General features: G+C 31.1%; 1 protein-coding gene across 1 annotated transcript in view; it reads left to right on the top strand.

The window, feature by feature from the left end:
- Nucleotides 1-24,199, top strand: part of LOC139485512 (uncharacterized) — a 36,439-nt gene extending 12,240 nt beyond the window's left edge. The window contains exons 2-9 of the mRNA XM_071270042.1: nt 14,097-14,735; nt 15,824-15,952; nt 18,177-18,309; nt 18,667-18,783; nt 20,656-20,754; nt 21,663-21,886; nt 22,419-22,563; nt 23,070-24,199. Coding sequence (XP_071126143.1) covers nt 14,148-14,735; nt 15,824-15,952; nt 18,177-18,309; nt 18,667-18,783; nt 20,656-20,754; nt 21,663-21,886; nt 22,419-22,563; nt 23,070-23,104 — 1,470 coding nt within the window. The 5' untranslated portion in view covers nt 14,097-14,147 and the 3' untranslated portion in view covers nt 23,105-24,199. The remainder of the gene's footprint in view (nt 1-14,096; nt 14,736-15,823; nt 15,953-18,176; nt 18,310-18,666; nt 18,784-20,655; nt 20,755-21,662; nt 21,887-22,418; nt 22,564-23,069) is intronic.
- The last annotated feature ends 3,619 nt before the right edge of the window (nt 24,200-27,818 follow it).

The following is a 27,818-nucleotide window of genomic DNA, read 5'->3' as shown; positions in this document are numbered from 1 at the left end:
GCTTAACTCATACATTTGACACGTTAAAAATATAATGACTTGTAAGAGTATTTGAAAGCAGATATACTTTTTTATTTTTTTTTATTTCACTGGATAATGAATTCCACACTTTTTGACCACTAAAATAACCAGATGCTCTACAGGGCGCATCTTTATATGACCGCAGAGGTCGAACCCTGAACAATTGGGGCAAGTATGGACACAACATTTAAGCTTGATACAGCTCTGAATTTGGAGTGTTATTAAAAACATTTGTAGTTGACACAACATAGTTTTCTGACACAGAATGAATGTGGTCTAAGAACTTAAACTTAAAAACTTTAAGATTTTAAATTGGACATTTATATCCAAAATCTAAGTACACCGTTAGATTTGGCATATCAAAGAACCCCAATAATTCATTTTTTTTATGAAATCAAACAAAGTTTAATTTTGGACCCTTTTGGCCTCTAATTCCTAAACTGTGGGGACAAAAACTCCCAAAATCAATCACAACCTTCCTTTTGTCGTCATAAACCTTGTGTTAAAATTTTCATAGATTTCTATTCACTTATTCTAAAGTTAATGTGCAAAAACCAAGAAAAATGCTTGTTTGGGATCTTTTTTGGCCCCTAATTCTTAAACTGATTGGACCAGAACTTCCAAAATCAATCCCAACCTTGAATGGCCATAGACTTTTGTATAAATTTCATATGTTTCTATTAACTTATACTAAAGTTAAAGTGCTAAAACGCCAAATGTCTTCGGATGACGACGACGACGACGGCGACAACGACGACGACGCCAACGTCATACCAATATACGACCGAGACCACAATGTCTGTTCTTCGAATATTGTCCCTAGTGTTTACTCTTTAAAACTAATATGATATGTTATTTGTAACTTTTCTTTTCATTTAAAATACATATTTCAATATCAAAAAGCTTCCCAAATTTAAAGTTGCTGGATAGTATTACAGCTTTATGTTTATTTACTTTAATCTCTGGTTGATCAGCTCTTCAGCGGCCGGTAACACCGACGTTGTCTTTAAGATCTATAAAATATATAAGTTTCTCACTGAATGTATACAAAGAGGGTTTAAAAGCTATGCAATTATCAAATATATACTTATCAAGCTTCATGTAAATTATTTAACAATGAAATACATTAATTATGAAATTTGGAGTTTTACCAAGGGAGCTAATAATTAATTAATAACACTGTCTGTCGCACAGCATTTCGGGGACTCTCCCTCTGGTATCTTTCCTCTCCCTTTTATAGATGACTATGCGGGGGCTTTTTCTAATTATTGGGGATATTATGATGACCTATAGTTGTTAATTTTTGTGTCATATAGTCACAGAGTCAACCGCATCGCTTCCCTCAATCTTATTCTATCACCAATAGCACGGATGTCATTCGGTTTATCGAGAGAAATGATCGTGAAAGAATATCTAACGGCGGTCAAGTATTAAGAGACGATCGAGAAAGTTCTGGTAACGGATCGTGAAAGACATTTAATGTACATTTTTGTTCAAAATCTCTGAAAAAATCGCTTAATTTTCAAAACGCGGAACGAATCAAAACAAAAAAATATGTCTGTCAAAATGGCTTAACTTCCTCAACATAATTGTAAAATTAGATAGAGAAAATATGCAGTACTTTATGAAAAAACACAAAAGGCGCAATGCTTGTCTATGAAATTAATTACAAATAACACGCTTTTTGTACCTATAATGGTCATATTTCAGTTTATCGTGATATATTTGAAATTTCATCTTTGGTGTATCTGATAGTACAGTAAAATTAAGGAATGTTCTTCTCTTAAAAGCATTAATTTGTTTATGAAAACCTTGAATTTGTTGAATATCCATAAAACTTGATCGTGAAAGATCAGGCAACGCATTATTTTGATCGTGAAAGATAATGCAAGACCAGACTTATTACTAGTAATCAGACAGAAATCAGTATTTCTTTTACCATTTGATAAACCTCCAACTGGTTGAAGCCTGTTACTTCATTTTGTATTTTAATAAGGATGAACATTAAAGCTAGGTAAGAATTGCTTTGTTTTTGTTTTCAAGTATCATACAAATTAATCATATTTTACAGAATTTTCATCTCATTGAATTATGCATATTTATACATATCTAGTTTTCGTACAAACTGCTTTCTTCCGTTATATTTACACTGTATTTAAACAGTAGCGGATCCCAGGGAGCATAATTAGTGTACGTTGCCCTAATTGATCGCCAAAAATTCATGTTTTTTTCACAGATATTTGTAGCCGATATTTATTCCTTTTTCGATAGGTACCCCATTTTTTAAATCGAAATTTAATTGGATCTTGGCAAAGAAAATGATAGTTTCACATTTCATTTTTTTCACAACTTAAAGAAGAAACATTTAGTAGTTGTTTCCAAAATTCGTAACATTCCTATAAAGTTTGAAAAAAGGTTTCTTAAGATTTGGGTACACATAATTTATTGCTTTTTGTTATGGAATGAAAACAAACGAAGATCTTGACCTTTTAGTACGTTTAACAGTTTCCTAAATATTTAAGAGGCGGATACATTTAAAAAAAAAAGGTGGAGCTTCAGCCATGGAATAACATAAACATGAATATGTTTTCGGTTATTTTCGGAAGTCTACCACCACCACATAATGAAAAAAGCACTGAATATAATTGATTAACCACCTAGTATAATATTTTTTTAACCAAACATAAAACATTTTAACCACTGATCATTAAGTTGTCTGTACTGAACATAATATTTATTTTACTGAACATAATGATCAGTCTACAGAACATATCAATATTTATTTCATTCAACATAATGATAACAGTACTGATAATAAAGTGTGTTTGACAACTGAATATTTCGGTTTCTGTAATCAACATAATTATAAATCAACATAATATACAAATATGTTGACAGAAGATATTTTCAAAAGTACTGAATATGAAGACAAAAGTATATTGATTAAAGTGCTGAATATAATACCAGATCTGCACAATATAATGATTATTCTACTGATCATTATGATGTTATTGCTCAACATAATTGTTATATGTACTACTGAACATAATGAAAAGGGCACACATAATCGAGAAAACAAACGCTGAAAATAATTAAATGATCACAGCATATACTAAATATGAACAAAGGAAGACAGCTATGGCGTTCCATATTCCTTGTCTGTCCTATTATATTCAACTATGGTATTTGAAATGAAAATAAGCACAAAACCAGTCATTTTAACAATTAAGATTCTATCAAGGGACCCCTTTTGAGTTGACTATATCAGAGACGAAAACAAAATGTGTACAACGGATATAAAAAAAGAAGATGTGATAAGATTTCAAAAGAGAAAACTCTCCACAAAAGACCAAAATGACAGAAACTACCAAACATAGGTCACTGCACGTTATCAACAATGAACAAAGCCCATACCGAATATTCAGCTATAAAACTTAAAAGGCCCCGAAATAACAATGTAAAACGAGAAAACTAACGGCTTATTTATGTACAAAAAATGAACGAAAAACAAACTGAACACATAAACAAACAACCACTGAATAAGAATACAAGACAAAAAAAAAAGGACAGTACAAAATATGTTAAGAATCTAATCTTAAATCAAGATCTAAATAATCCTCGAACAAAATAAATATTTATATATAGAAAAGGTGACTAGATGCTCTGCAAGGGAAATTTGCATATTTCGAATTCTACTTAATATGTTATTTACCAGCAATTTAAAAAAACCAACATATTTGAACAATAAAACAAAGAATTTTCATCATAGGATCGGGATATTGTAACTTGATAAAGGAATTCGAATGTGAAATGGTGGTAGCTAACCACGGATCCAAGAAAAGACACGCATTATATATGTCAATAAACACGATATTAAAATAAGAAGATGTGGTATAATTTCCAATGAGATTTCGGTTTACTAAAAGCTATAGCTATTGGAAGAAAAAGCTCCAGTAAAATCAAATTTTATCAAGCTTAACTTAAAGGATTGGAGAGGACTTGTTATCTGAAAGACAGAGAAAACAACATGATTTTTTTTTATATCAGGCACTTTTCAATATTCCCAACTATAGAATCCGACAAACTAACGAACAATTTTTTTTTTAGTGAGAACAACAATTTATCAAACCACATTTATATCTTCAATATAAAAATAAAGAGATGTGATATGATTTTCAAAGTTTAAAAATTAAATGGATTTAAGCAATTATAGTCGGCTATAACAGGTTACGACATGAAAAATAAGAATGAATACACGAACTGACGGCCTAATTCATAATAAAACAATTTACGAAAAACATAAATGACATACACGAACCCACGACAAACACTGAACTACGGGCTCTTGACTTAAAACAGGTACATAAAGAATTTGGCGGGTTAAAAATGTCTGTGTGTGCTCATTTCTCCCCAAAACTATCACAACACAAGACCAAACTATAAAAAAAAATCAGTTGCATGATCGGATCATCATTTAATACTATCAATGACGATATCAGATCAGGTGCGGGATCCAAACCACGGAACACCCTGAAACTTCACAAAATAAAAAAAATCGAAAAACTTGAATGGGGTTTCAATCACCAAAACTCCCTCTCCCCTCATGCCGGATCCGCTAATGCAGACTCAACTTTTGAGTGGGTCATTTAGGTTTAAAAAAATTGATAACAATACATAATAACTAACTGATATTAAATTGTAACCGAAAAAGGAGAGAAAAATCATTCCAGACGTATGTTGCAATGGATTACAGTAGTTTTAATAAATATTTATATGACAGATGTATCATGGAAAACATAAACTGATCATGAATGTGGCAGAAGAGGTAGTACACGGTTTATGTTCTTCTCATACATACATATATTATGATAGTATGATACTAAATCCTTAGGATTGTGCCTGATATTCATATGATGAAATCATAATTTTTCTATCTGTTTAATTGAAGTCTGGATCTGGCATGTCAGTTAACTGCTAGTAGTCTGTTGTTATTTATGTATTATTGTCATTTTGTTTGTTACTTTGGTTACATCTGTTGACATCAGACTCGAACTTCTCTTGAACTGAATTTTAATGTGCGTACTGTTGTGCGTTTACTTTTCCACATTGGCTAGAGGTATAGGTGGAGGATTGAGATCTCATAAACATGTTTAACCCCGCCGCATTTTTGCGCCTGTCCCAAGTCAGGAGCCTCTGGCCTTTGTTGGTCTTGTATTATTCTAATTTTAGTTTCGTGTGTACAATTTGGAAATTAGTATGGCGTTCATTATCACTGGACTAGTATATATTTGTTTAGAGGCCAGCTGAAGGACGCCTCCGGGTGCGGGAATTTCTTGCTACATTGAAGACCTGTTGGTGACCTTCTGCTGTTGTTTTTTCTATGGTCGTGGTGTTGTCTCTTTGACACATTCCCAATTTCCATTCTCAATTTTAGTAGTAAGCATCTACCTAGTTAAGAGTAATAATTAGTAATATGCCACTAGAAGCTATTACAGCAAAATGCAATGAGTGTGTAGGTAAAGGTAATAACTTTGAATAGCTAGCTTAATTGTTAGCTGGGCCGTGAAGTCATACCAAGGTAAAGTAGCCTACCCTCCTTTCGGAGTAGTCTAGTTGGCAAAACGATGAAAAGAAAAGCTCCAAGGATTGTACAGGAAGGTTCAGAGTGATTGTACAGTAAACTTGCAAGCGATTGTACAGTCATTAAAAATATCCAACATGGAGAAAATGAATATATATGGATTTCTACTGCAACAATGAACCTCGCATTTTCCCGTTTCTAAGCCTCATACAAATAAATTTCAAGACACTATACGTATATTGTCTAATTACAGGAAGCAATTATAAAAAAAAAGAAAATCTTCACGGGAATGTTTTAAAGATCTAAAATAAAGTACCTTATTCATTATATGGGTTCGCTCTCCGTATATTAAAAGTGAATTTGCGTTTGGTGTACTTTAGCTAGAACTTATTATAAGAACGGAAATTTTAACACTTGTTCAGTATAATAAAAACACCTAATGACTGGTTGTGCGGGTAATATCAAGTTTGTCCCTTTGCATACCAACTATTGCTCTCGGCTTTGCTTCGAGAAATAGTTGGTACCTCAAGGACAACAAACTTGCTATTATCCTCACACCCAGTCAATAGATGTATAATATTTTAGTCGGAAAGAGCATGATTTATATGCTGGTTTTAATGGTCCTTTTACTACTAGTAGTTTTTAGTTACTACAAATACTCTTATTTTGGTGCTTCACGTTTATAATCTTTAGTAAATGTTAGTTGTTTTTGTGTCTCGTACCGATCTTTTGGGTTAATCAAATTGCAACGGACTTTTAAACATTGTTTTTATGTTATACTATTACAACACTGACTGTCTAAAAGAGGGACGAAATATACCAAAGGGACAGTCAAACTCATAAATCTAAAACAAACTGACAACGCCAAGGCTAAAAATGAAAAAGAAAAACAGAAAAACAATAGTACACACGACACAACATAGAAAACTAAAGAATAAACAACACGAACCCCACCAAAAACTAGGGGTGATCTCAGGTGCTCCGGAAGGGTAAGCAGATATCCTGCTGCACATGTGGCACCCGTCGTGTTGCTTATGTGATTACAAATCCGGTAAATAGTCTAATTCGGTAGGTCACATTCATGAAAGGGAAGGGGATTGCAGTTACGACGTAAAGAACATATCCCATATCATTTGTGAAACGGTTATTCCATAACGGTCAACCAACTCGTGATGGCGTCCGTAAAATTTACGAAGGGATGATTTCAACTTCACCATTTGGAACTCTTGGTTTAATAGCTTCTTTGTGAGCAGTAACCCTCTATCAAGAAAATCATGATAGGAAATGCAAGCACGGGAATATCGTATCAATTGGGAGATATATACACCGTATGCAGGTGCTGCTGGAATGTTGCTACTTAGAAATGGAAAGTTCACAATTGGAAAGCTGAAATCATCTCTTTTGTCGTAAAGTTTTGTTTTCAACCGACCCTCATTGTCAATTTCTAGATGTAAGTCAAGATATGAAGCCGACTTAACTGTATCTGTAGTATCCTTTATCTCCAATTCGATGGGATAGATGCGTTCCACATAGTCACCAAATTTTGAATTGTTTAGTGAAAGAACGTCATCTATATAGCGGAAAGTAGAGTTAAAGGATATTGCTAACTTCTTATCTTTCTTCCTCAGAAGTTCCTGCATGAAGTCAGCCTCATAATAATAAAGAAACAAGTCGGCAAGTAGAGGCGCACAGTTTGTTCCCATTGGGATGCCGACAGTCTGTTGAAAAACATGTCCTCCGAACGTAACAAATATGTTGTCAATCAAGAAATCAAGCATCTTGATAATATCGGTTTCAGAGAATTTTTTGTTTGAATCAGAGTGATTCTTTACAAAGTAGGATTTATCCCTCCCTAAGACAAGATACTTGTATCTACGTTTGCCATTCTTTTTTATGAAGCAAAGTAATACCAACTCTTTCAATTTGTCTTTAAGTTTTCTAAGTTTAGGGGTTGAACGCTCACACACATTATCATGCGCATGTAGTTGAGTGGTTATTATTAATTTTGTTCATATTTGTCGAATCATATTTGATGTTTTTAGAATGGGTTTGTTGTATATCGTTAGGGACTACAGTGAAAAAACTGTGTGAATTAAGTATTTTAGATCACCTGGCCCACAGCTTTTCTGATCACTTGGCGTCCGGCGTCCGTAGTCGTTAACTTTTAATCAAATTTTCTCTGAAACTGCTGGGACACAGTCATCATTGGGGTATATAGTTTAAAAATTGTGTCCGGTGACCCGCCAAACTAACCAAGATGGCCGCCATTGCAAAAAATAGAAACATAGGGGTAAATATTTTGGCTTATAACTCTGAAACCAAAGCATTTAGAGCAAATCTGACAAGGGGTGAAATCAAGATCTATCTGCCCTGTCAAATGAATCGGACAATGGGTTGTTGGGTTGCTGTCCCTGAATTGTTAATTTTAAGGAAATTTTGTCCGTTTTCGGTTATTATCTTGAAAATTATTATAGATAGAGATAAACTGTAAACAACTAAATGTTCACCAAAGAAAGATCTACAAATAAGTCAACATGATGAAGATGGTAAGTTGATCCCTTAAGGAGGCTCGCGGGTATACAATTTTCAGAAAAAAATAAAACATTCATTTTTCCGTATTTTTTTTTTATTAATTACCTTTAGTAGTTGCTACTTTTTCATACGGTACAAAAATAATTCCAAAAAATCAATACATGTTGGCCCTAAGTGACTTTTAATATGTAGATATCATTGAAAAAAATCCAAATTATTTGTTGTTTTCTAATAAGCTGTACATAAACTAAAGAATTGTAAAATTTAAGCGATTTCTGTAATTTAGATCTTTTATTATTTCGATATTTCCGCTATTTCTCCTATAAGTTCAACAGAAAAAAGGACATTAGCAAAAATGTATGCTTCTTTCGAAGGAATATTGTGAGCGTAAATGGACGGTGACCCCATTTTTTTATTTCATTTTTCTATTAGGTAAAAGATAAAGTTCATTTAGAGAAAAATATAGCGAAATCCTATATTAAATAAAAAAATTGATTTAGACCCGCGAGCCCCCTTAAGGAGTTATTGCACTTAATAGTAAATTTTTTACCATTTTTTCGTAAATTTTTGTTATCTTTTACAAAAATCTTCTCCTCTGAAATTACTGGACCAAATTTAACCAAACTGAGCCAAAATCATTATTAGGGTATATTTAAAAAAAAATGTGTGCGGTGACCCGGTCAACCAACCAAGATGGCCGCCATGGCTTAAAATAGAACATAGGAGTAAAATGTAGATTTTGGCATATAACTCTGAAACCAAGCTTTTAAAGCAAATCTTAAAAGGGTTAACTTGTTTATCTAGTAATTATAGTATAACTAATCGCCGTATTTGAATATCAAAAATAAGACAACGCGTGACCGAACGACGCATGGATTAAACGAGTGCGCAGCACGAGTTTAATCCATAGCGGCGTTCGGTCACAAGTTGTCTTATTTTTTATATTCAAATACGGCGATTAGTTATTCTTTTTATTACATTGGCAAATGGCCTTTTTTTTATGAAATTAATGTAGAAAATGTAAGGAACTATATCTTTTTCCTACGCACTGACAATTTGTTTTGATCCGACGTTATCGACGTCTTGACAACGCCTATTGTTGTATGACGTCAGAGAGTGAAATAACCACGTTTATTTCACATGTGAAATTATCGGTTTTTATCTAACTGGGAAATCAATGTAATTCATTGCAACCAATGTAATAAATGTATATATCTGCTCTAAATTTTTCAGATGAATTGGACAACTGGTTGGTGGGTTGCTGTCCCAATTTGTAATTTTTAAAGAAATTTAGCCGTTTTTGGTTCTCTTGAATACTATTAAAGATAGAGATAAACTGTAAACAGCATTAATGTTCAGCAAATTAAGATCTACAAATAAGTCAACTTGACCAAAATGGTCAATTGACCCCTTTAGGAGTCATTGCCCTTTATAGTCATTTTTTTTTAACAATTTTCATTCATTTGGTAAATTTTGGTAAGTTTTTACAAAATGTGTTCCTCTGTAACTAAAGAACCAAGTTCATTACAGATAGAGAAAATTGTAAGTAGCAAGAATGATCAGTAAAGTATGATCTACAAATAGATCACCATCACCAAAACACAATTTTGTCATGAATCCATCTGTTTCCTTTGTTTAATATGCTCATAAACCAAGGTGAGCAACACAGGCTCTTAAAATCCTCTAGTTATCCTTCATTAAAACTGTTTATGTCGTCCCTTAGGACGATTAGTTTATTTCGTCTTAAATGTTTCACATTTTTTTTTTTGAAGCCTTTCATAACTAATATACAGTATGGGTATTTGTCATTTTTGAAGGCCGCACGGTTGGTTATAATTGATAATACTACTTCATTGAACTCCAGATAATAGTTACCACATCTCCTTACTTGTTATGATATTGTAATATTAAAATACATTTTTCGTACATGACTTTAAATTTCGCGTCCTGTCTAAACATACAATGTATATGAAACATTAGTCGCTTGACGTTAAGAGCAAATAACTAACAATCAATCAATTTAAACTCATGTTCAATAAGTAGAAAATCATTTGATTTTTGGGGTTAAAAGGGGGAGGTGGCAGGAGGTCTTCGAATATAAATATTGTGGCCTGGCAAGAGCTTGAAACAATAGGCATGCTTAGCGACAATTTAAAACTTTAGAAATAATAAAAAATTCCGCAAAAAATCGTCCTGCCCCATTCCCATCCTTAGAATAACAAAAGGTCGTACCCTTACTGTCATTGTCCGTGTGTTTTATTATTTGGATCCAGCTAGTTGTCCATATAGTGTCCTACTAAAGGGGGCAACTATTTAATATTCTGGGGGAGGAGGATTTTGAAAATAAACCTCAGCCTTAATTATCACAAAAAATAAATGGTTTGTTCTGTGGTATTGTCAAAATACATAACCTGACTTACATTGTATTGAAAATAAAAAACTCTGCAGGTCTATTCGAAAGTATTAGGACCTTGCGATAAGACAACTTGCATTAGTTGGATTTTCCTCTTCTAGCTGGTTTGGAAAGCTTCGAAATCTCCTTGCCATTTATGACCTCCCATCAGCACAGGATATTCTTGATAACCCATACAGCAAGGAATAGACCACATCCAAGCTTAGCCAGCGTAAATACCTCTTCTCAAGATATTAGTAGATTACCGACGAAGTTGAAACTATTGACAGGGTCTTACTACTTACAAAGCAACAAAGCTGCCTTCAACCAAAACACAGTTGATCCAACATGCCTATTATGCAAGGGTAAGCCAGAAACGATCGATCATTTCCTTATGGAATGTCCAGCTCTGCATGAAATCCGTTCACCTTATCTACAAGAATTAGATAATTTTATTGGTAGTATTGATGTGTGCATGAAATGTAGTATCCATAGTAACATCACACTAGACACTAACTTTATATTAGACCCTAGTAGCTTTATTTGTGCTTGTGGTTGTAAATGTAAATGCATGGATATCTGCTACACTGTAGAATACATCACAAGGAAGCTTTGCTTTGCTCTACATGGACTACGAACTCGCATTATTAAAAACCTTCCGCCAAGCAAGCGTAAGGGTCTTTGACAGTAACCAACACTCATCTCACGAGGCGTACGTAGTATGTCTTTTTAGATATTTATATAAACATTATTCGTCATTGTGCGAAGTGCTCCTTTGAAGGAGGGATTTTCTCAAACAGAACAGAACAGAACAGATGGCAACAGTTTATTCATAAAATTCATTTTTCCAAATAAACAAGTCGTGAAACACTTCCGAAAACTTCATATTATAAAATTATAAATATTATTTAAATATTCTTGAAATGTCTGAAAAAGGGTTTCATTTAACTTAAAGCTTGAGCTATATTGTGTCAGAAACACATATCTCACTTTTATTACAGGGCAGTAACTACATTGAGGCAAATTTAATGCTTACGTTATAATTTTATATATACTCAAAATTGGAATAAAAAAGAAGTATCAATTTAGATATTTCTCATCAGACTCGTTATTTTTCCTTAAATCATTTATTCATTTATTTCAAAGTCTATTTTTTTACTTTAACTTTGTCTGCTTTGTCATTATAGATGGTCCGAGTTGTCTTTTTTAGATGGTCCATGTTGTCCCAGGACGGACATGTTCTGCAACCAACTAAAATGCCCCAAGTTTGAACACCTTATTTGATTTCGTGATCACCATACAGTACTATCCAACTGAAATGTGAACTACTTTGAAATATTTCGTAAATTTTTACCTTAAAGAATCCTGGTCCTCAGTAGATTTGGAAGTTGTCGACAGCAAAAGATTAAAACACCGTTCATTGCGGGCTTCCGTTGTCGTTGATTTCTGTATTTTATGCAATGTCAATTTCATCATGGAATACTTTTTCCACAATCAGAGGTTCATTAAGGGATACAAAAGTTTTATATTCAGTATGCTAATAATATATAACAGTTACGATTTGAAAATCAATTTTAATTTAGGTTACAGTAAAAAAAACAATAATAGGTCAATGTCATAAAGATATAAACTTTTTAGTAATCTGAATAAAACTGGGGAAAGGAAGGGCGCAGTAAAATATCGCCCTTCCCCAGTTTCGCAGTCTCATACATATTTTTTGTTAGGGGCTAAGAAACTGGGGGACAACGAGGTTCTACCGAGCCCTTCGCCAGTTTTGCGTCGAGAACTAAAAGTTTATATTTTTCTAACATTGACCTAATATTGTTTTTATACTGCAACATAAATTAATAAATTGATAGCTATTCAAATCGTAACACAAACGACAGACTTATGTTTATCCCTTAATGGACCTCTGATTGTGGAGAAAGTGTGCCATGATGAAATTGACATCGTACACAATATAGCTTTGTTACAATATTTTATATGAAATAAACACAACTTGTTGCAGTATAAAAAACATTTATATTTTTTATGACAATTACCTTATATTGTATGTGTAGAAGTACCTATTAAAGATGACAAAAAATTTAAATGATTAAAATTTTCAGTACTGAAAAATGACTGAAATTTTCAGTACTGAAAAATGGCTGAAATTTTCAGTACTGAAAAACGGCTGAAATTTTCAGTACTGAAAAATGACTGAAATTTTCAGTACTGAAAAATGAATGAAATTTTCAGTACTGAAAAATGAATGAAATTTTCGGTACTGAAAAATGACTGAAATTTTCAGTACTGAAAACAACTTTTTCTCAACATTACTTAAAATGATATAAAAATTAATGTACTGAATAGTGTTGTTTCCTAAAAGTAATGTTTATATAGCGGCTTTTAATGTACTGATTAGTAATGTTTCCTAAAAGTACTGTTTATATAACGGCATTTAATGTACTGTTTAGTGATTTTTCCTAAAAGTACTGTTTATATAGCGGCATTTAATGTACATGTAAACGCTAGTCAAATTGTTGGTAGTGTAGTCAAACGTGCATTTAAGTTTAGTACTAACTTAACTAATATTCACCTACTGTTGTATAAATAAAACCGATAGTTTGTCGCAAATTTTCGATAACTTTCTGGGCAAGTATATCCAGCTTAATGTTTGCATCTACAGCAGGATTTATCATTAGTTGTAAATTGGGTGGGGTGCTAGAGTAATGTGAGAAAACTGGTCAAGCAAGGTTTTGTTTTTGTAAAATCTGTCTTGATATACAAAAGCATTACAAATGCTTTAAATGATTCATAATAATTCAACACTCAAAGAATTTGAACAAGTAACTCAACATATTTAGCCTTTTTTTATTTTTTTTTATCTGTTTGAGTATACGTCAGAATTACAATAGAGTTCTTTAAGTTTTGGATAAGGTAAAAGCATGAAGCAAAATTAATAAAATTCTATTGTTGAATGAATTATTTCTGATCTCTCAGTTCCCAAGGCTACAAATCTGTATTCTATGCTAATATGTCTGTTTAAACCGCATCAACGTAAACATGTATTTTGAATGATGCAAGCGTTTTTCAAACTATTCATCTGGACTCGAGGTGAAATGCTGCTATTTTTGAAGTTCTTTTAAATCCAACTTAAATTATTGTAAAAAATCTACACATACGATATATGATAATTTAAGAGAAAATACTAGAATATTAATTTAAAGTAAGTTCTTTCAGAATTATATCTGTGTTTTAAAATAAAAGGCTAAACATATTTTTGACTTTTTTACATCTTGTACATCCAAAGCACGTGCTTCAAAGGTTGAGTGCATGGATATAGTATCATAGTTTAAATATCTAATAAAGTCATCAACTCTCATGATTCTACAACAGACAACACTGAAAATTTGTTTCCTAACATAGATAGACCTGATGAAATATGCCGGCATTAAAATATTTTTTGAACCTCCTTTTAAAAATCTATATCCTTGAGAATACAATTATATGCAGATCCTTTTTTGACTTTCATATCCCTTCATTTTAAAATGATAACAAATAACAGAAGGATTACATCCCACATTTCAGAGCGTATCACCTCAAAGAATATTTGTGAACACATTTCCATCGGAGCTTACAATGAACGAAGAATACCAAGATCACCATGAATCAAATAATGGTGATGATGACGCAAGTCGGAGCGCAGCTCAAGTTGTCATTCGGCCAGGGAGTAGTTACAAACAAGTACAAGATGTATCGAAATTGCACGATCAAGGTACCCAAACTGCAGAATTTGAGGAATTTGATGAAAAAGAAAATAGACACGATGAAAAACAAGATGGCAACATAAACGGTATGGAAGGAGCCACATGTAGCAACAGAGCAGATTATAAAGCAGACCCTGGAAATACTTACAACGAATCTAAGAGAATGTTTGGACAAATATCCGGAGAAACCAGATGTTGTCTTGTTGAAGATGTAACTGACCCTAGAGAATCCTCGACACCATTTTTCATGAGCGTTATACAGATCATTCAGATGTTGATTAATTTGTTTGGAAGAGGTGGTGAGCTAGAGTTTGGATTATATAAAGACACTAATAATGGCTGTCTTCAGGTTGATTGGAAGCCATGGATAGAATTTGGAAATAAAGAGAAGATGTTCACTGATATCTTAGACAAAAAAGATTTTTGTCTTAAAAAATGCATCCTAACACTTCCAGAATGGGTAAGTCCATGTAGACATCGAATAGGACTATTTGTTATATAATAATGAACACAGATTATTTTCCAGATATCATAAGGTTGGTAACCTGGAAGCTTCATACGAATTAATTTATCATAGATACCAGGATTTAAATCTTTTATTAGCTCCAGACGCGCTCGCGAATAAAAAAAAGATAAAAAGTCCAAAATAATGAACGAAGTTTAAAAGCATTGATGACCAAAATTCCTGAAAGTTTTGTCAAAAACATCTATTCCGGATGAAGAACAGCAATGGAAGCTTTACGCGAAGAGGGATGAACAAAGTTAAAAGAAAAGAATACAAACACATTATTTAGAGAGAGGGCTAATCAAATACAAAGAAGAATAATATTGATTGTAAATACACAAGTCGTAAATAAATATATATATAAATAGGTTTAAGGTAGATTCATGGTATACCGCCATCTTGGATTGTACAATCACAATACAAAATCGGTCTAGTTATTTGTCCAAATCAGCAAATTTTGAAACAGATTTGCAATTAAATGGTTAGACTGTTTATCTATATAAAGAAAACTTGTTAATTTATTGTATTATATCAACCTTTTTGGTTTTAAAAATATTTTTTTTTCAAACGAGCCATTTAAGGGGAGATAACTCTTTTAGTACAAAATTTATACTGGGCTAATAGGGATTTTTTTTATTTTTACATGTGGCAAGAAAACAAGTTCGGTGACACCATGTTTTCTTTTTATTTTCTTAAAACATATTATGAAACCTGTCTTCTCATAATTTATTTTAAAATTCTATCTCATAGAATTTTTTTATGCACTCATGTGTTTTTTCATGAACAAACTAACCAAATTTAGGCAACTTTAGCGACTCATAGCTTAAAAAAATAGCACGGTGACCCATACTTTTATTATATTTTTGAAAAAAGCATAGTAAAAACTTCATTTTGGCAAATTATAAGAAAATTCTGTCTCAAAAAAACATTTACTTATGATCTACCTTAATTATGAAAAAAAGTAGATTACATTGAACATGTATGTTTAAAATTTTCTTACTACATTTTTGTTAAAACATTTATATGATATTATCTTTCTACAGATATCTTACATATGGAAAGGGAAACTGAACTTTCGACGCAAATATGATGTCGCCTCGGGTGGAATTGGAAAAGTTCACTGTGACGATATAACTAATGGCATATGCTCTTTGACTTTAGCTAGAAAAACGGTACATTTTTATTTTTTTATTTTCCAAAGTACGCAAGACAAACGTCATGTGTTTAACCCAAATAGAAAATAGAAAACGAAACCAAATCACGATGAACAGTATTTCTATGATAGTTCTAACCAACATTCATTCAACATTTTATAAACATTTCCCAAATGAATAACATAATATTCAAAATAGATGTGATTATTGTTGATGTTTGATGTTAAACGAATGTATTATTTTGTTCTAATATTAAAAGAACAAAAAATAGTCACAGATAAAAATGGTTAAGTCCTATCGATTTATATGTAAACATACACACAGTTTTGAATAACCTTTATAGTGGTTGACTAATATTCACCTGCAAAGGTTTAAGAATTTAAAAAGAAATATACAAGTATACATTAGGGATAAAATTCACCTAAAATATGATGCACTAATAAATAGTAGATACTTAAAACAATAGGATTATTTCCCACAAAATAATGAAGTGGAAGGCGACTGAAACACATGCATTCTGTTTTGTATTAGTTTATATTAGATCTGTTCTATTCATATACAAAAATAAGGAGGGATAGCATAAATTCCAATGAGACAACTATTCAATAGAGACCAAATGAAGTCGAAATAAGCAAATATAGGTCACTGCATGACCTTCAACGAAAGAAAAAAATAACAGGAACCAAGGAGTGCCTCTAAATAAATGGGTAATACCCTGGACAGACAGACCTAAAATGTTACTTCTTTAAAATAAAATTTTCTTGAGAACTCGTCCTCTTCACAAACCTGGGGAAGTGCTGTGAAAGATTACTGTAAATTCATAAATTATTGTGTGCATTCATTATTGCGATTTTGTTAAATTGGACTAAAATGCGATTTTAATTATTGCGATATTGTGAATTTTTTTATTTAATTCATAAAAAAATAAAAAAAATAAAATGCAAGTTTAAATTATTGCGATAATAACCCAGCCACATTTTTTGTAGTAATTCAAACATCGCAATAATTTCTGAATTTACAGTATTATACAACAAAACTAGAAGAATCAGTAGAGAAGGGCTTGAACTATCGTGTCAGCACAAAACACAAAAATAACTAACACAATGAATAAAAAGACACAATGTTATTGTACCGGCCTAATAATTCGTTCAGTTAAACATGTTTTAATTGTGGTATTAAAACATTCAATGAGTTGAAAATCTATTACAACTATAAATAAATTTTGTTTTCCAACAATCAATTGTCAATCAATACACATCCAACTGACAATAAGTGTGTCGATAAATTGTGGCATTAAAACATTCAATGATTTCTTTTTATGTAAAAATTGTACAATTAACCACTGGTTTTTATACCCTCTAAATTGATCAACTGACAACTTTATGCTAAGAGTAATGCAAATAATCGAGTAACCTTTTAAAAGATGAAAAAAGTATAAGTTGTTTGAGCTACATTAATGATAATGATTTGTACTTAAAATGCTATTATTTATCAAATAAATCATTTGGGTTAAAGACAAGAAATGCTACCACTGGGAGACAAATATCGACATCTTCCCTCCTCACTTGATCATCAATGACTATCTCACAGATTTATAAAAAAATATAAAAATTCGAACCATAGTTATTGATATTAATGATATATTTTTTTGGGAGAAATTAACAGCATAAAGTAAATAAAATCTGGAGTCGGATTGTTTCATACGTTGAATTATTTACAGAATTTAAGGACATTTGATTTGGTTGGCCAAACTTCCAAATTTGATACGTAAAATTAAATTTGTACAATAGCTGTGTCAAAGACCAAAAAAGAGGTAAATCACAAAAATACTAAACTCCGAGGAAAACTCAAAACGGATAGTCCCTAATCAAATGGCAAAAATCTAAAGCTCAAAGACATCAAACGAATGAACAATAACTGTCATATTCCTAACTTAGTACGAGCTTTTTTTCATGTTGAAAATGGTAATTTAAATCTGGTTTATAGCTAGCCAAACCTCTGACTTGTATAACAATCGCTTTTAATAATCATTCAACAGATACGTAATTGATTCTTCCCTTTCTAAGATAAAATACAAAGTCATTTCCTGGTCGGATATTCTATAGGTTAAAGAACTATTCAATGTTACCGAAGCGTATCCCCTCAAAGTTATTATACAATTTAGCAATCTTTACCTTGATATCATTGATAAAGGTTATCATAAGTCTCATCTAAGTTTTACACTTTTTATTTAAATAACTAGATTCCAAAAAAGAAATGGAGAAACGAGGAAATGCAAGCACTCCTGAGATTGCAATCGAAAGGATTTGTTCCCATGGTGTATGGAGTACTAGCGCACGATGACAACTTAGCACTGTTATTGGAAATGATAGATGGTTAGTTAGTTGAATGTGTTATGCAAATTATTCAACTTTTCGCCCTTAATTTATATTTAAATGAAAAGTATATGGATACCCTTTATAAATAGTACACTTAATAAAAGTAATAGAAATAAAAAGAAACTCACAATTTTTAATACAAACGTTAACAGAAAATACAATAATATAAAAAGTGTAAAAATATTAAAAATATCAAAAGAAATAATATCAATAAAAAAATCTAACAAAATAGAATAACATCAGTGTTCTTTTTCAAGATCATTATAATTATATATATATGTTTTTGATAATTATAAATATTAAGCAAGTATTACTTTATTTGGTAGACCATTTTGATAATGTTCTTATTTGCAGGTGTTGAGTTGACCTCTTACAGAGGAAACTTGTATGATAAAATACAATTGTTCCACTCATTGGTTGCAAAAGTATACCAGTTGCATAAGGAAGACATATTCCATCAAGACTTGAAATGTAAAGTATACTTAGATTTTCTTTTCATTTTTTAAAGTACCAAAATTGTTGATATTTTTATTTTCTCTGTAACTAATTGTCTTCATCAGAAATGGAGTTCAATGCCTTTCTAGGAACATTTGACTTTCTTACTGGTATAAAGCGAACTGTACATATTTGATAGGTTACAATTCCTTAAAATATATGAGAATAACTTAATATTTGACGCATTAAACAATTGAATGAGGAAGTCCTTACGGACGCAGACGTTTAATTGATATATCTTGGTATAGCACTAACGTAGTAAATAATTCCATTTTAGAAATGGATGAAAGAATTTTTAAATTCGGATATGACATAAGCCATTTCAATGAACAAATACAATACCAAAATAATACTCGGTTGAATAATACTACGGTTTTTGAAATACTTGTATGATACATCCTAGTTTCTTGTTTGTATTTTTTAAATTTTAGATGGAAAATATCATATTATGTAAGATTATATTTAAACATCTAAGAAGGCTTTTTCAAATTACAACACAATATAAACAGTTTTAGGATAGTCGTTGCTTGCTTGAGCAATTATATTGTCATATTGTGTTTGTTTGTCATACATACTACTTTAAGCAAAATCATTTTGCCTTATCGCTCTTCCAGTTACCATTGAAAGAATGAATGCAATTGTTACGAAATTAAAGGAAGCATCCTTCACAGGCTTCTCATTTGCATGAATCGCAGATTTGATGGTCATTTGGCTTAATTTCACATAAAGTTTCAAAAACATATAATTTCTATTTAAATTTTTTCGGATCTTCACAATTATACATACATACATATGTTATCAACATTTAAAATCTGAAAATAATTCATTTAACATATAATTGCGATCAAATGAAAGCAATAATCAAGAATACATGTACGTCATATATCTGAAATTTGCACATTGAAGATGTCGATCTCAAAAGACAGCTGTTTAAATATTTATCAAATTTTAATATTGTCATTTATGTATATCATAATAACTTATGTTTACATGTTCTACCAATAATTCATAATTACAATATATATATACTGTCATTTAAATTAACAGAATTGTTAACTTTTCAATACATAACTGTTAGCACGAAGATCTTAAACAATGTGTAAAAATAGTAAAGAATATTCAAGGTGGTTGGATCTATTAATTATTCAATCTTGGGTTGTTTTTATTTACATTGATAACATATGAACGTATCTAATGATTAATCTTATAGCAATTGAAAGAACAGCATCTGTATCAATTCGCCGATTCAGAATCTTATGCATTCTGGGTAATATTTTTAAAAGCATACCCCAAACGTTATGATTGGTTTAAAACGTTCTAAACAATGGAAATTCAACCAATGACGTATCGTTATTTTAATTTTTGTGTACGAACTATGAGATTACTCATAGGTCTTTAAATTCTGAAAGGGCGAAATGTAAAGTGACTGAAAATATTTGTTCAACGAAAGCAGACGTTAAAAACCTCTTATTGTTGGTGTTGTTGACGAATGAAAGCTCGGCCATGTTGTATTGTTGTTGTATCATTTATTTTCATGTTAAGTGTGCAGTAGTTATAAGATAAAGGATAAGGACACTTACTTGTCTGTTATTTTTTTACTATTGAATGTTGACGGATATCACTTATACATCAATGAGTAAAATTGCTGTAATTATGATTCCCCAAATCTTCAACAGACATTTTTTTTAATTAGACACAAGGCAATCAATCTGGTTCATTCCATTTAAAAAGTCTATATAATGAGGTTGCTTTGTTTTTCTTTTTATTACAAATTACATTTTATAATTGCAAAATTGAATTTAACATAAAAACATTCACGTATCACTTGATAAGATTTCTATATTTCAGTGTCAAATGTTATGTTACGAGATCCCAATGATCCATCGTCTGTCGTCATAATAGACTTCGGTTCAACAATCATGCAGAAATCAGACAAAAATCATTTACGTATGTGTTACTTATTTAATCGACCATACACAAAAACTATATATATATGTTGTGTACAAGTTGTAATGTTGTACAAATTATAATTTGTACAGATCTTTTGTACAAAATATCAGTGTTTTATGACCTGCTGAACAAAAATGGATGATGCAAGCATACATTCTTTTGTTTCGTATTTTTCGGTCATATTTTCAGAACTATATGATTCAGTCTTATACTGAACATTGATATAAATAAGATTATAAGAACACAAAAAGACTTTTTGTGGATATGATTTTGGTATAAGGAGAAAAATAAAACTAGAATTTAAACAATTCAGGTGTACTTATTTCCAGTTTGAGGACAAGGAGAATAGCACTAAATGTTAGGTTGAAGTATATCAATTTGAATTTAAAAAAATTAAACTGATACATCTTAGAAGATAAACCTTCATTACCTGGTGCAAGAAGGTATGTCTCAAAAAACTTATAACTTGTACAAAAACCCTGTACAAATTATAATTTGTACAAACTTACATCTGGTACACACATTTCTTGTACACATCATATATATATATATATATATATATATACATACATATATATTTAGTCTAATCAAAACTTAATATATATGTAGACTGGACTTGCAAACTGACTAGCTGATTATGGGTTAAAGACACACTTATTTTTTTTAATAGTTTTCATTTTCGTTACAAATTTATAAATATCTAAATAAAGAGAAAAATAAGATTTGGATGATGTAGCAATGTTAGTTGGTTCATGTACTTGAACAAATTCAGATTTGAAACATTAGTAGTGCATACAAATCGAAATTTCCAAAATCACGGATACTCAAAACAAAGTATATTGGATTTTTTGTCTCTTAAATTACGATATACACTTATACAATAATAGCAATTTTGTACTTTTCAGGACCAATTACTGCATATCTCTGTCCTCCAGACCTGGAACAGAGGATGCTAAACAGATATTTATCTTTAAAGTTTGATGGGCAAGTAAAGAGTCTTCTTGTTGCATGGGACAGCTGGCAGCTTGGTATGATACTTTTCAATTTATTGACCAAAAAGAATCCACACATCAATGGCAAAGTCACTCAGGACAATCTGAACTCTACCAGAGAGAAAATGAAACAATATGTAAGCTCAATTATATTTTTATGTGAGATATTTGCATTTAATGAGTTATTTGGACATGTTTGAAAATAACTGTAAGCAGATGCTTTTTGGTTCATTCGTTTATTTAATTATTGATCGATTGATCGACTCTTACAATGATGTATACGACAAGAACATATAGGTCTAAATAATGCCCAATGCCAAAGTTGGTAATCTTTAATTTAAGTGGCTAGTTACAATTCGAATATGGCTTAGTTCGTGGGGTTTCTGAAAAATGGCGTATAACCAATAACATGAAGTTGTTTCCAGAAGTTGTTATAAAGCTATTAACAAGTAAGGATGTTGTAGCTTGACTAAAGAATGACTTTGTTCATGGGGTTTCAGGGATTGGTCAAATCGTTAGTAACAAGAATGCAATATAAAAGTTTCACCATATCACACATAATCCTTACGATCCCTTTGTGAAATTATGTTAAATATACTTTTTTGCTATTTCAGTGGGAAAAAACCCTTTTTTGGTTTTCATTAAAACAGTTTATTTATTTTAAACTAGATTAATCGCCAGTCGTTGGACAAAGTTGATAAAATACCACCGTACATACTCCCAATATTGATAGGTCTTCTTGACCTGGACTATAGGAAGAGACTAACACCAGAATTAGTACTAAATGAATTGAACAAGGATGTTTCTTCATCAGGTAAAGATTTTGTAGGACATTTGTTTATTGTTTAAAGATAAACTCCCAATATTTTTGTAGTAAACTGCAAACAGATGATACAAATATATTTAAGTAAAAGTTGGTTTTTTAAAAATATTTCTATCATTTTTTATCGTTTTTATTATTCATAGCACCCAATGAATAGTCTATTAATCAAAATCTATTACGAATATCTTCTGTACGAATGAAGTTTTCATACCGGCAAATACTCTCATAAAATTCCCTAGCACATATTTAACAAGAGTCTTTGCTAGATGGCGATCATGCAATATCTAGACATCAAAGAGCCCAAATGTTTATGTATATCACACACAACAGAAAAAAAAACCCGATAAAAAATACGAAAAACTGTCATATTATCATACTATGTAGGATGATGCTATTACTAAATACAGAAACTGTAAAACCGAAAACATTGCTTTACATTTTTTTTTGGTCAATGAATATCAAATGGTAATACTATCAAACATTTTGTTTCTTTTCAGAGTGTTATATGAATGGTGGCAATGTGTCATGTTAGACCGCAATATTGAAACAAATACAATTGCATGCAGGTTTTTTTCAAAGAAGACAAATTTAAAAACAATATCAAATATGTTCTTATACAGATAGATGCTCTGTTCAATGTATCCATTTATGTACATAGTTATGTATAATTATAAACTTACCGACGTTATACCTAAAAACAATCCACTATTTTCGTTTTTAAAACCTACCATTCCCGACAATATATTGAGTCAAGGTTTGCATAATAGTGAATGTATGTCTGAAACTTTTTTTAATAATTAAAAACCGACTAGGTTATTTATCTTGAGGAACTTATAAATCACATGGCATTTCCAGAACACAGAAAATAAAAAGCCTTCAAATTGCCTCTCTTTAATGAATATCATTTTTCACATGAAAAGTGTAGATTTATTTATTTCTTGTCTTTAAAACAAGATATCTAGGTGCAATGCTTTTGTGTAAGTTATTTTAATGTGTATTCTTTTCAGTCATTTAGATTTTAAAGTAATAGAGTTCTGACTAATAAAAAATTTCAACCAAATTGTCATGTACACATCTCAGGTCAGGAATCTTAAGATTTGTTGCATCTTACATTTTTTTCTAGAAAGTTTATGGTTTTGACAGAAATTTTGTTCATTATTGTTTTTTTCACGATTTACTTTGAACTCTCTAAAATGTTGTTAAACCTAAGTAAGGTTAAAGACAAGGTTTGGCTTTCGTATTGTTCTTTATGGGATGTAAAGAAAAGTTTTTGGTGTGACTGAAGCGCTTTTATGGATTACCAAGAGAACTCAAACCTTAATATTTGAAAGTCAGGGATGAATTATTACATAGAAGCATTAGGATCCTGAATTTATGACCAAAAAGTTCCATAAAAGAATAGTCTTAATATTACCTAAAGAGCTGAAATCATTATTTCTAAATAATTGTGAGTTATCGTCAGACATATTCCAGTTTTCAACTTCTTCAATGAATAAGGCATAATTTGAGATAACTTGTACCCTCCTTTAAAAGATTGTTTTAATCCGTATGCAAATATTTCATTCCATGTTTTTGATTTTAAAGTTTTTTTGAAGTACTATTTGTTCATTAAAGAATAATAAATGAATGCATTTCTTTTATTAGAGTGTATCCCATCATTATTGTTTTCGGTATTCAAACAAATAGTATAAAATAAACTCACCAAAAAACGAATGGACAAGAACTGTCATATTCCTGACTTGGTACAGGAATATGACACCATAGATACAAGGATTAAAATTTGTATTTACGCCAAACGCACGTTTCGTCTACAAAAGACTCATCAGTGACGCTCGAATCCAAATCGAGAGTTAAAAAGGCCATATAAAGTGTGAAGTTGAAGATCATTGAAGACCAAATTCCTAAAAGTTTTGCCAAATCCAGCTAAGATAATATATTCCTTAGGTAGAAAATCCTAAGTATTTAACAAAATTCAAAAGTTTTGTAAACAGTTAATTTATAAATATGACCATATCAAGGATTATTCATGTCAGCACATAAGTGCTGACTACTGGACTGGTGATCCCCGCGGGGAATGAAAACTCCACCGGCAGTGACATCGACCCAGTGATTGCAAATAAACTCATCATAGATACCAGAATTAAATTTTGTATTTACACCAGACGCACGTTTCTTCTACAAAAAAATCATCAATGACACTCGAACCCCAAAAAGTTAAAAAGGCCAAACAAAGTACGAATTTGAAGAGCATTGAGGACCCAAATTCCTAAAAGTTTTTCCAAATACGGCTAAGGTACTTTATTCCTGAGTAAGATATGTTGCACTTTGTAGTCTGTTTTGATACTGTGTGTTACTTGTTTCTTAGAACTGCAGAAACATTCGTTGATGACTGCTCTTATGAAATAAACATGCATAGAACGGAATATCACTCCGAGATCACAGATTATTAATCTGAGATCACAGATAAAAAATCACAGATCACGGATAATCATTCCGAGATCATAAACTAGCAATTTGAGATCAGGGATTGTCAATTCCATATCACGGATTACTAATCCGAGATCATGAATATTTTTGTGTGTGTCCCTTTATGGCTTTGTTATATATACAACTACATCCTTTTACCCTTTTTTTTTTACAAGATGTTAAAACAAGATAAATTAATCACAAGACTTATATCTATTTATCAAAAAATGTACTTATTGAACATTTTCTGGTTCTTTAAAAATAAATTTTATCTTCTTCTGCGTGCTTTGATAAATGTAATTGTTTAAGATGTTTTTACAGAGATATCAAACAGGCCCAGACCAGTAACAAAAATATTTAGCATTTGTACATATTGAGATGGTCCCCACAGCATATTGTATTCATCTTCCATCCAACACGTGCATGTCAAACTTTGATTTGTCGTCGAATTAAAAAAAAATGTGATATCATGTACTACAAATGCAATATACTTTTCATATAACTATTTCATTTGTTAACCAACCGCATTCATTTAATTCTTTTCCAATCACTGTCTTCCTACTAACTTTATTACGGAAAAAAATAAATGTTTTTGGTGTTATATACGGAAGCGTATTAGCGCCACACATTTTATTTTTATTTTTCTTCCTATATTTGCGTTATAACGCGAACCTTTGCGTTATATCGCAAATATCTTGATTTCAATTATTAATTAAGTTTTGTATATATGTCCATCTGTCATTCATTTCGGATGTGATTTACTAGTAGATAAAAAAAAGAAACATACATACAAGGCCAAATCATTATAATAAATATGCATTGGAATAAAGGAATACTTGAAGTGCAATTAAACATAAATTAAGACTGATTTGTGCATCAGAAAAGTATATAATTTAACAAGAAAATAGATAGTTTAGTTTATAGTCATATTTAAATTGAAAGATCAAAAATAATGTCATACAATTGTGAAACCTCCAAGTCAAATAGACAAGATGATCTTTCTGCTTTAAAATGAATTATTAATAAGGAAACATTTTTTTTAAATCTCAGAATATGATCAAGATTCTTTGATAGAAAGTCATTGAATTTTCATTTCAATATAATGAAGTATTTTTAAGATGCTTGGGTAGCAATTTGAATAGAGAGAACATAATTTTATTAATAAAACATCTTCATTCTATACATTTATTGCCAAAGGGTAGTTTGTTTGAATCTAACCTACTTTACACAGTTCTCAAACGAGAGCTTACTTTAGAAGTATATTTATATACGGTTATAGCTATATTAGCAGGGTTGATTTTTTTTCTTAGGTATAACCTCAATTTACTCAATTTTCTTTGTAATATATAATTAGTAGTAACAAGGATATCGTTTTTGGGGGCCTTTATAGTTTGTTGTTCAGTGTGAGACAATGCTCTCTGTTGAAGACCGTACTTTGGCCTATGATGGTTTTCTTTTACGAATAGTGACTAATTAAATGGAGAGTTTTCTTATTGGCACTCATACCGCATCTTCTTATATTATTCTGCTCATTATTAGTCAATGATATGATCTAATTATTCAAGCATTTTACTTTGCAATTACTACAAAGGTGATAAATTTTAATATATACAGCCAATCTTAAATAAGAAATAAGATAAAACCAATGTTTGCGTTATTTCGCAAATGTTTGCGTTCGCAAAGGTTTGTGTTATATCACAAAGGTTTGCGTTGTAACACAAAAGGTTTGCGTTTAACGCAAACAAAGGAAGAAAGATGAAAAAAAAATGTGTGGCGCTAATACGCTTCCGTAGGTATAACACCTAAACTCGAAACCATATTCATATTGTATGTTTATTCATATATGTTTATTCAATCATTTAAATATTTAAACTGTGGTGCATGCTTTAGAGCTCCAGCTAGTATATATTCTATTTTCTGTAATTCTTAAAACATTTTATTATATTAAACCTGACGTATAATAACCCTATGCAGTTCTGCGACGCATGTTTTAGAATTCCTTCATGCTTGTACAGAAATATGGGGTTTAGATTCGATGTTTTCCTTACAGAAGTAGCTGCTAGACCCTAAAAGACATAATCATGATAATAGTAGGATTTTTCAATAACAATCCTCAAATTCCATTTAGCTTAAACTAGATAAACTAATGAAAATGTGTTACCGTAAACCAACTTATTTTCGCGGATACTTAATTTCGCGTTTTGTCCTTTCTAGTCCACGTCACTGTTAGTTATTTTTGCGATTTTCTAATTTACTTGATGTAGTTAAATAAGGAAAGATACAAGTCTTAAATATTCTTTGAATTTGGTGTTTGTTAACACAGTTATTGCTGCTAGATCACAGGTATTGGCAAGTTAATTATAACCAATTATGTCAGTTTTGGTTGTTGACCCAATTTTGTCAATATGACGGAACTAAACACAACTATCCGGTATGTGAAAGTCTTTGCTAGCATTCAAATCAGGTGAAAATCTACTTAGTTTCCTCGATAAAAATTGATGTACCAAATAAGGAATATGACATTTGTTTTCCTTTCGTTACGTTGGTTGATGTGTTCGACAGTTTGATTCTTTCACGTTTGCTGGACTTTTGCGGTATTTTTCTGAATACTTCTTTGAAAATTAGTTGTTGGGAGAATTTTCAGTACAATATATAGATTCATGTTTTAGACTGATTAAGTTTATAATTATAAAAGTTATCAGAATGGAAAATGTCCGTATACTCTTTCATGTTTTTGACAAATCTGTGGCTATGTATCATAGTTTTTCTAATAGGATGTT

Source organism: Mytilus edulis, chromosome 8, assembly GCF_963676685.1.
Source record: "Mytilus edulis chromosome 8, xbMytEdul2.2, whole genome shotgun sequence".
In the NCBI taxonomy this organism is placed as follows: domain Eukaryota; kingdom Metazoa; phylum Mollusca; class Bivalvia; order Mytilida; family Mytilidae; genus Mytilus; species Mytilus edulis.
The sequence above is the reverse complement of the archived record's forward strand: the minus strand, read 5'-3'. Positions and strand labels throughout refer to the sequence as shown.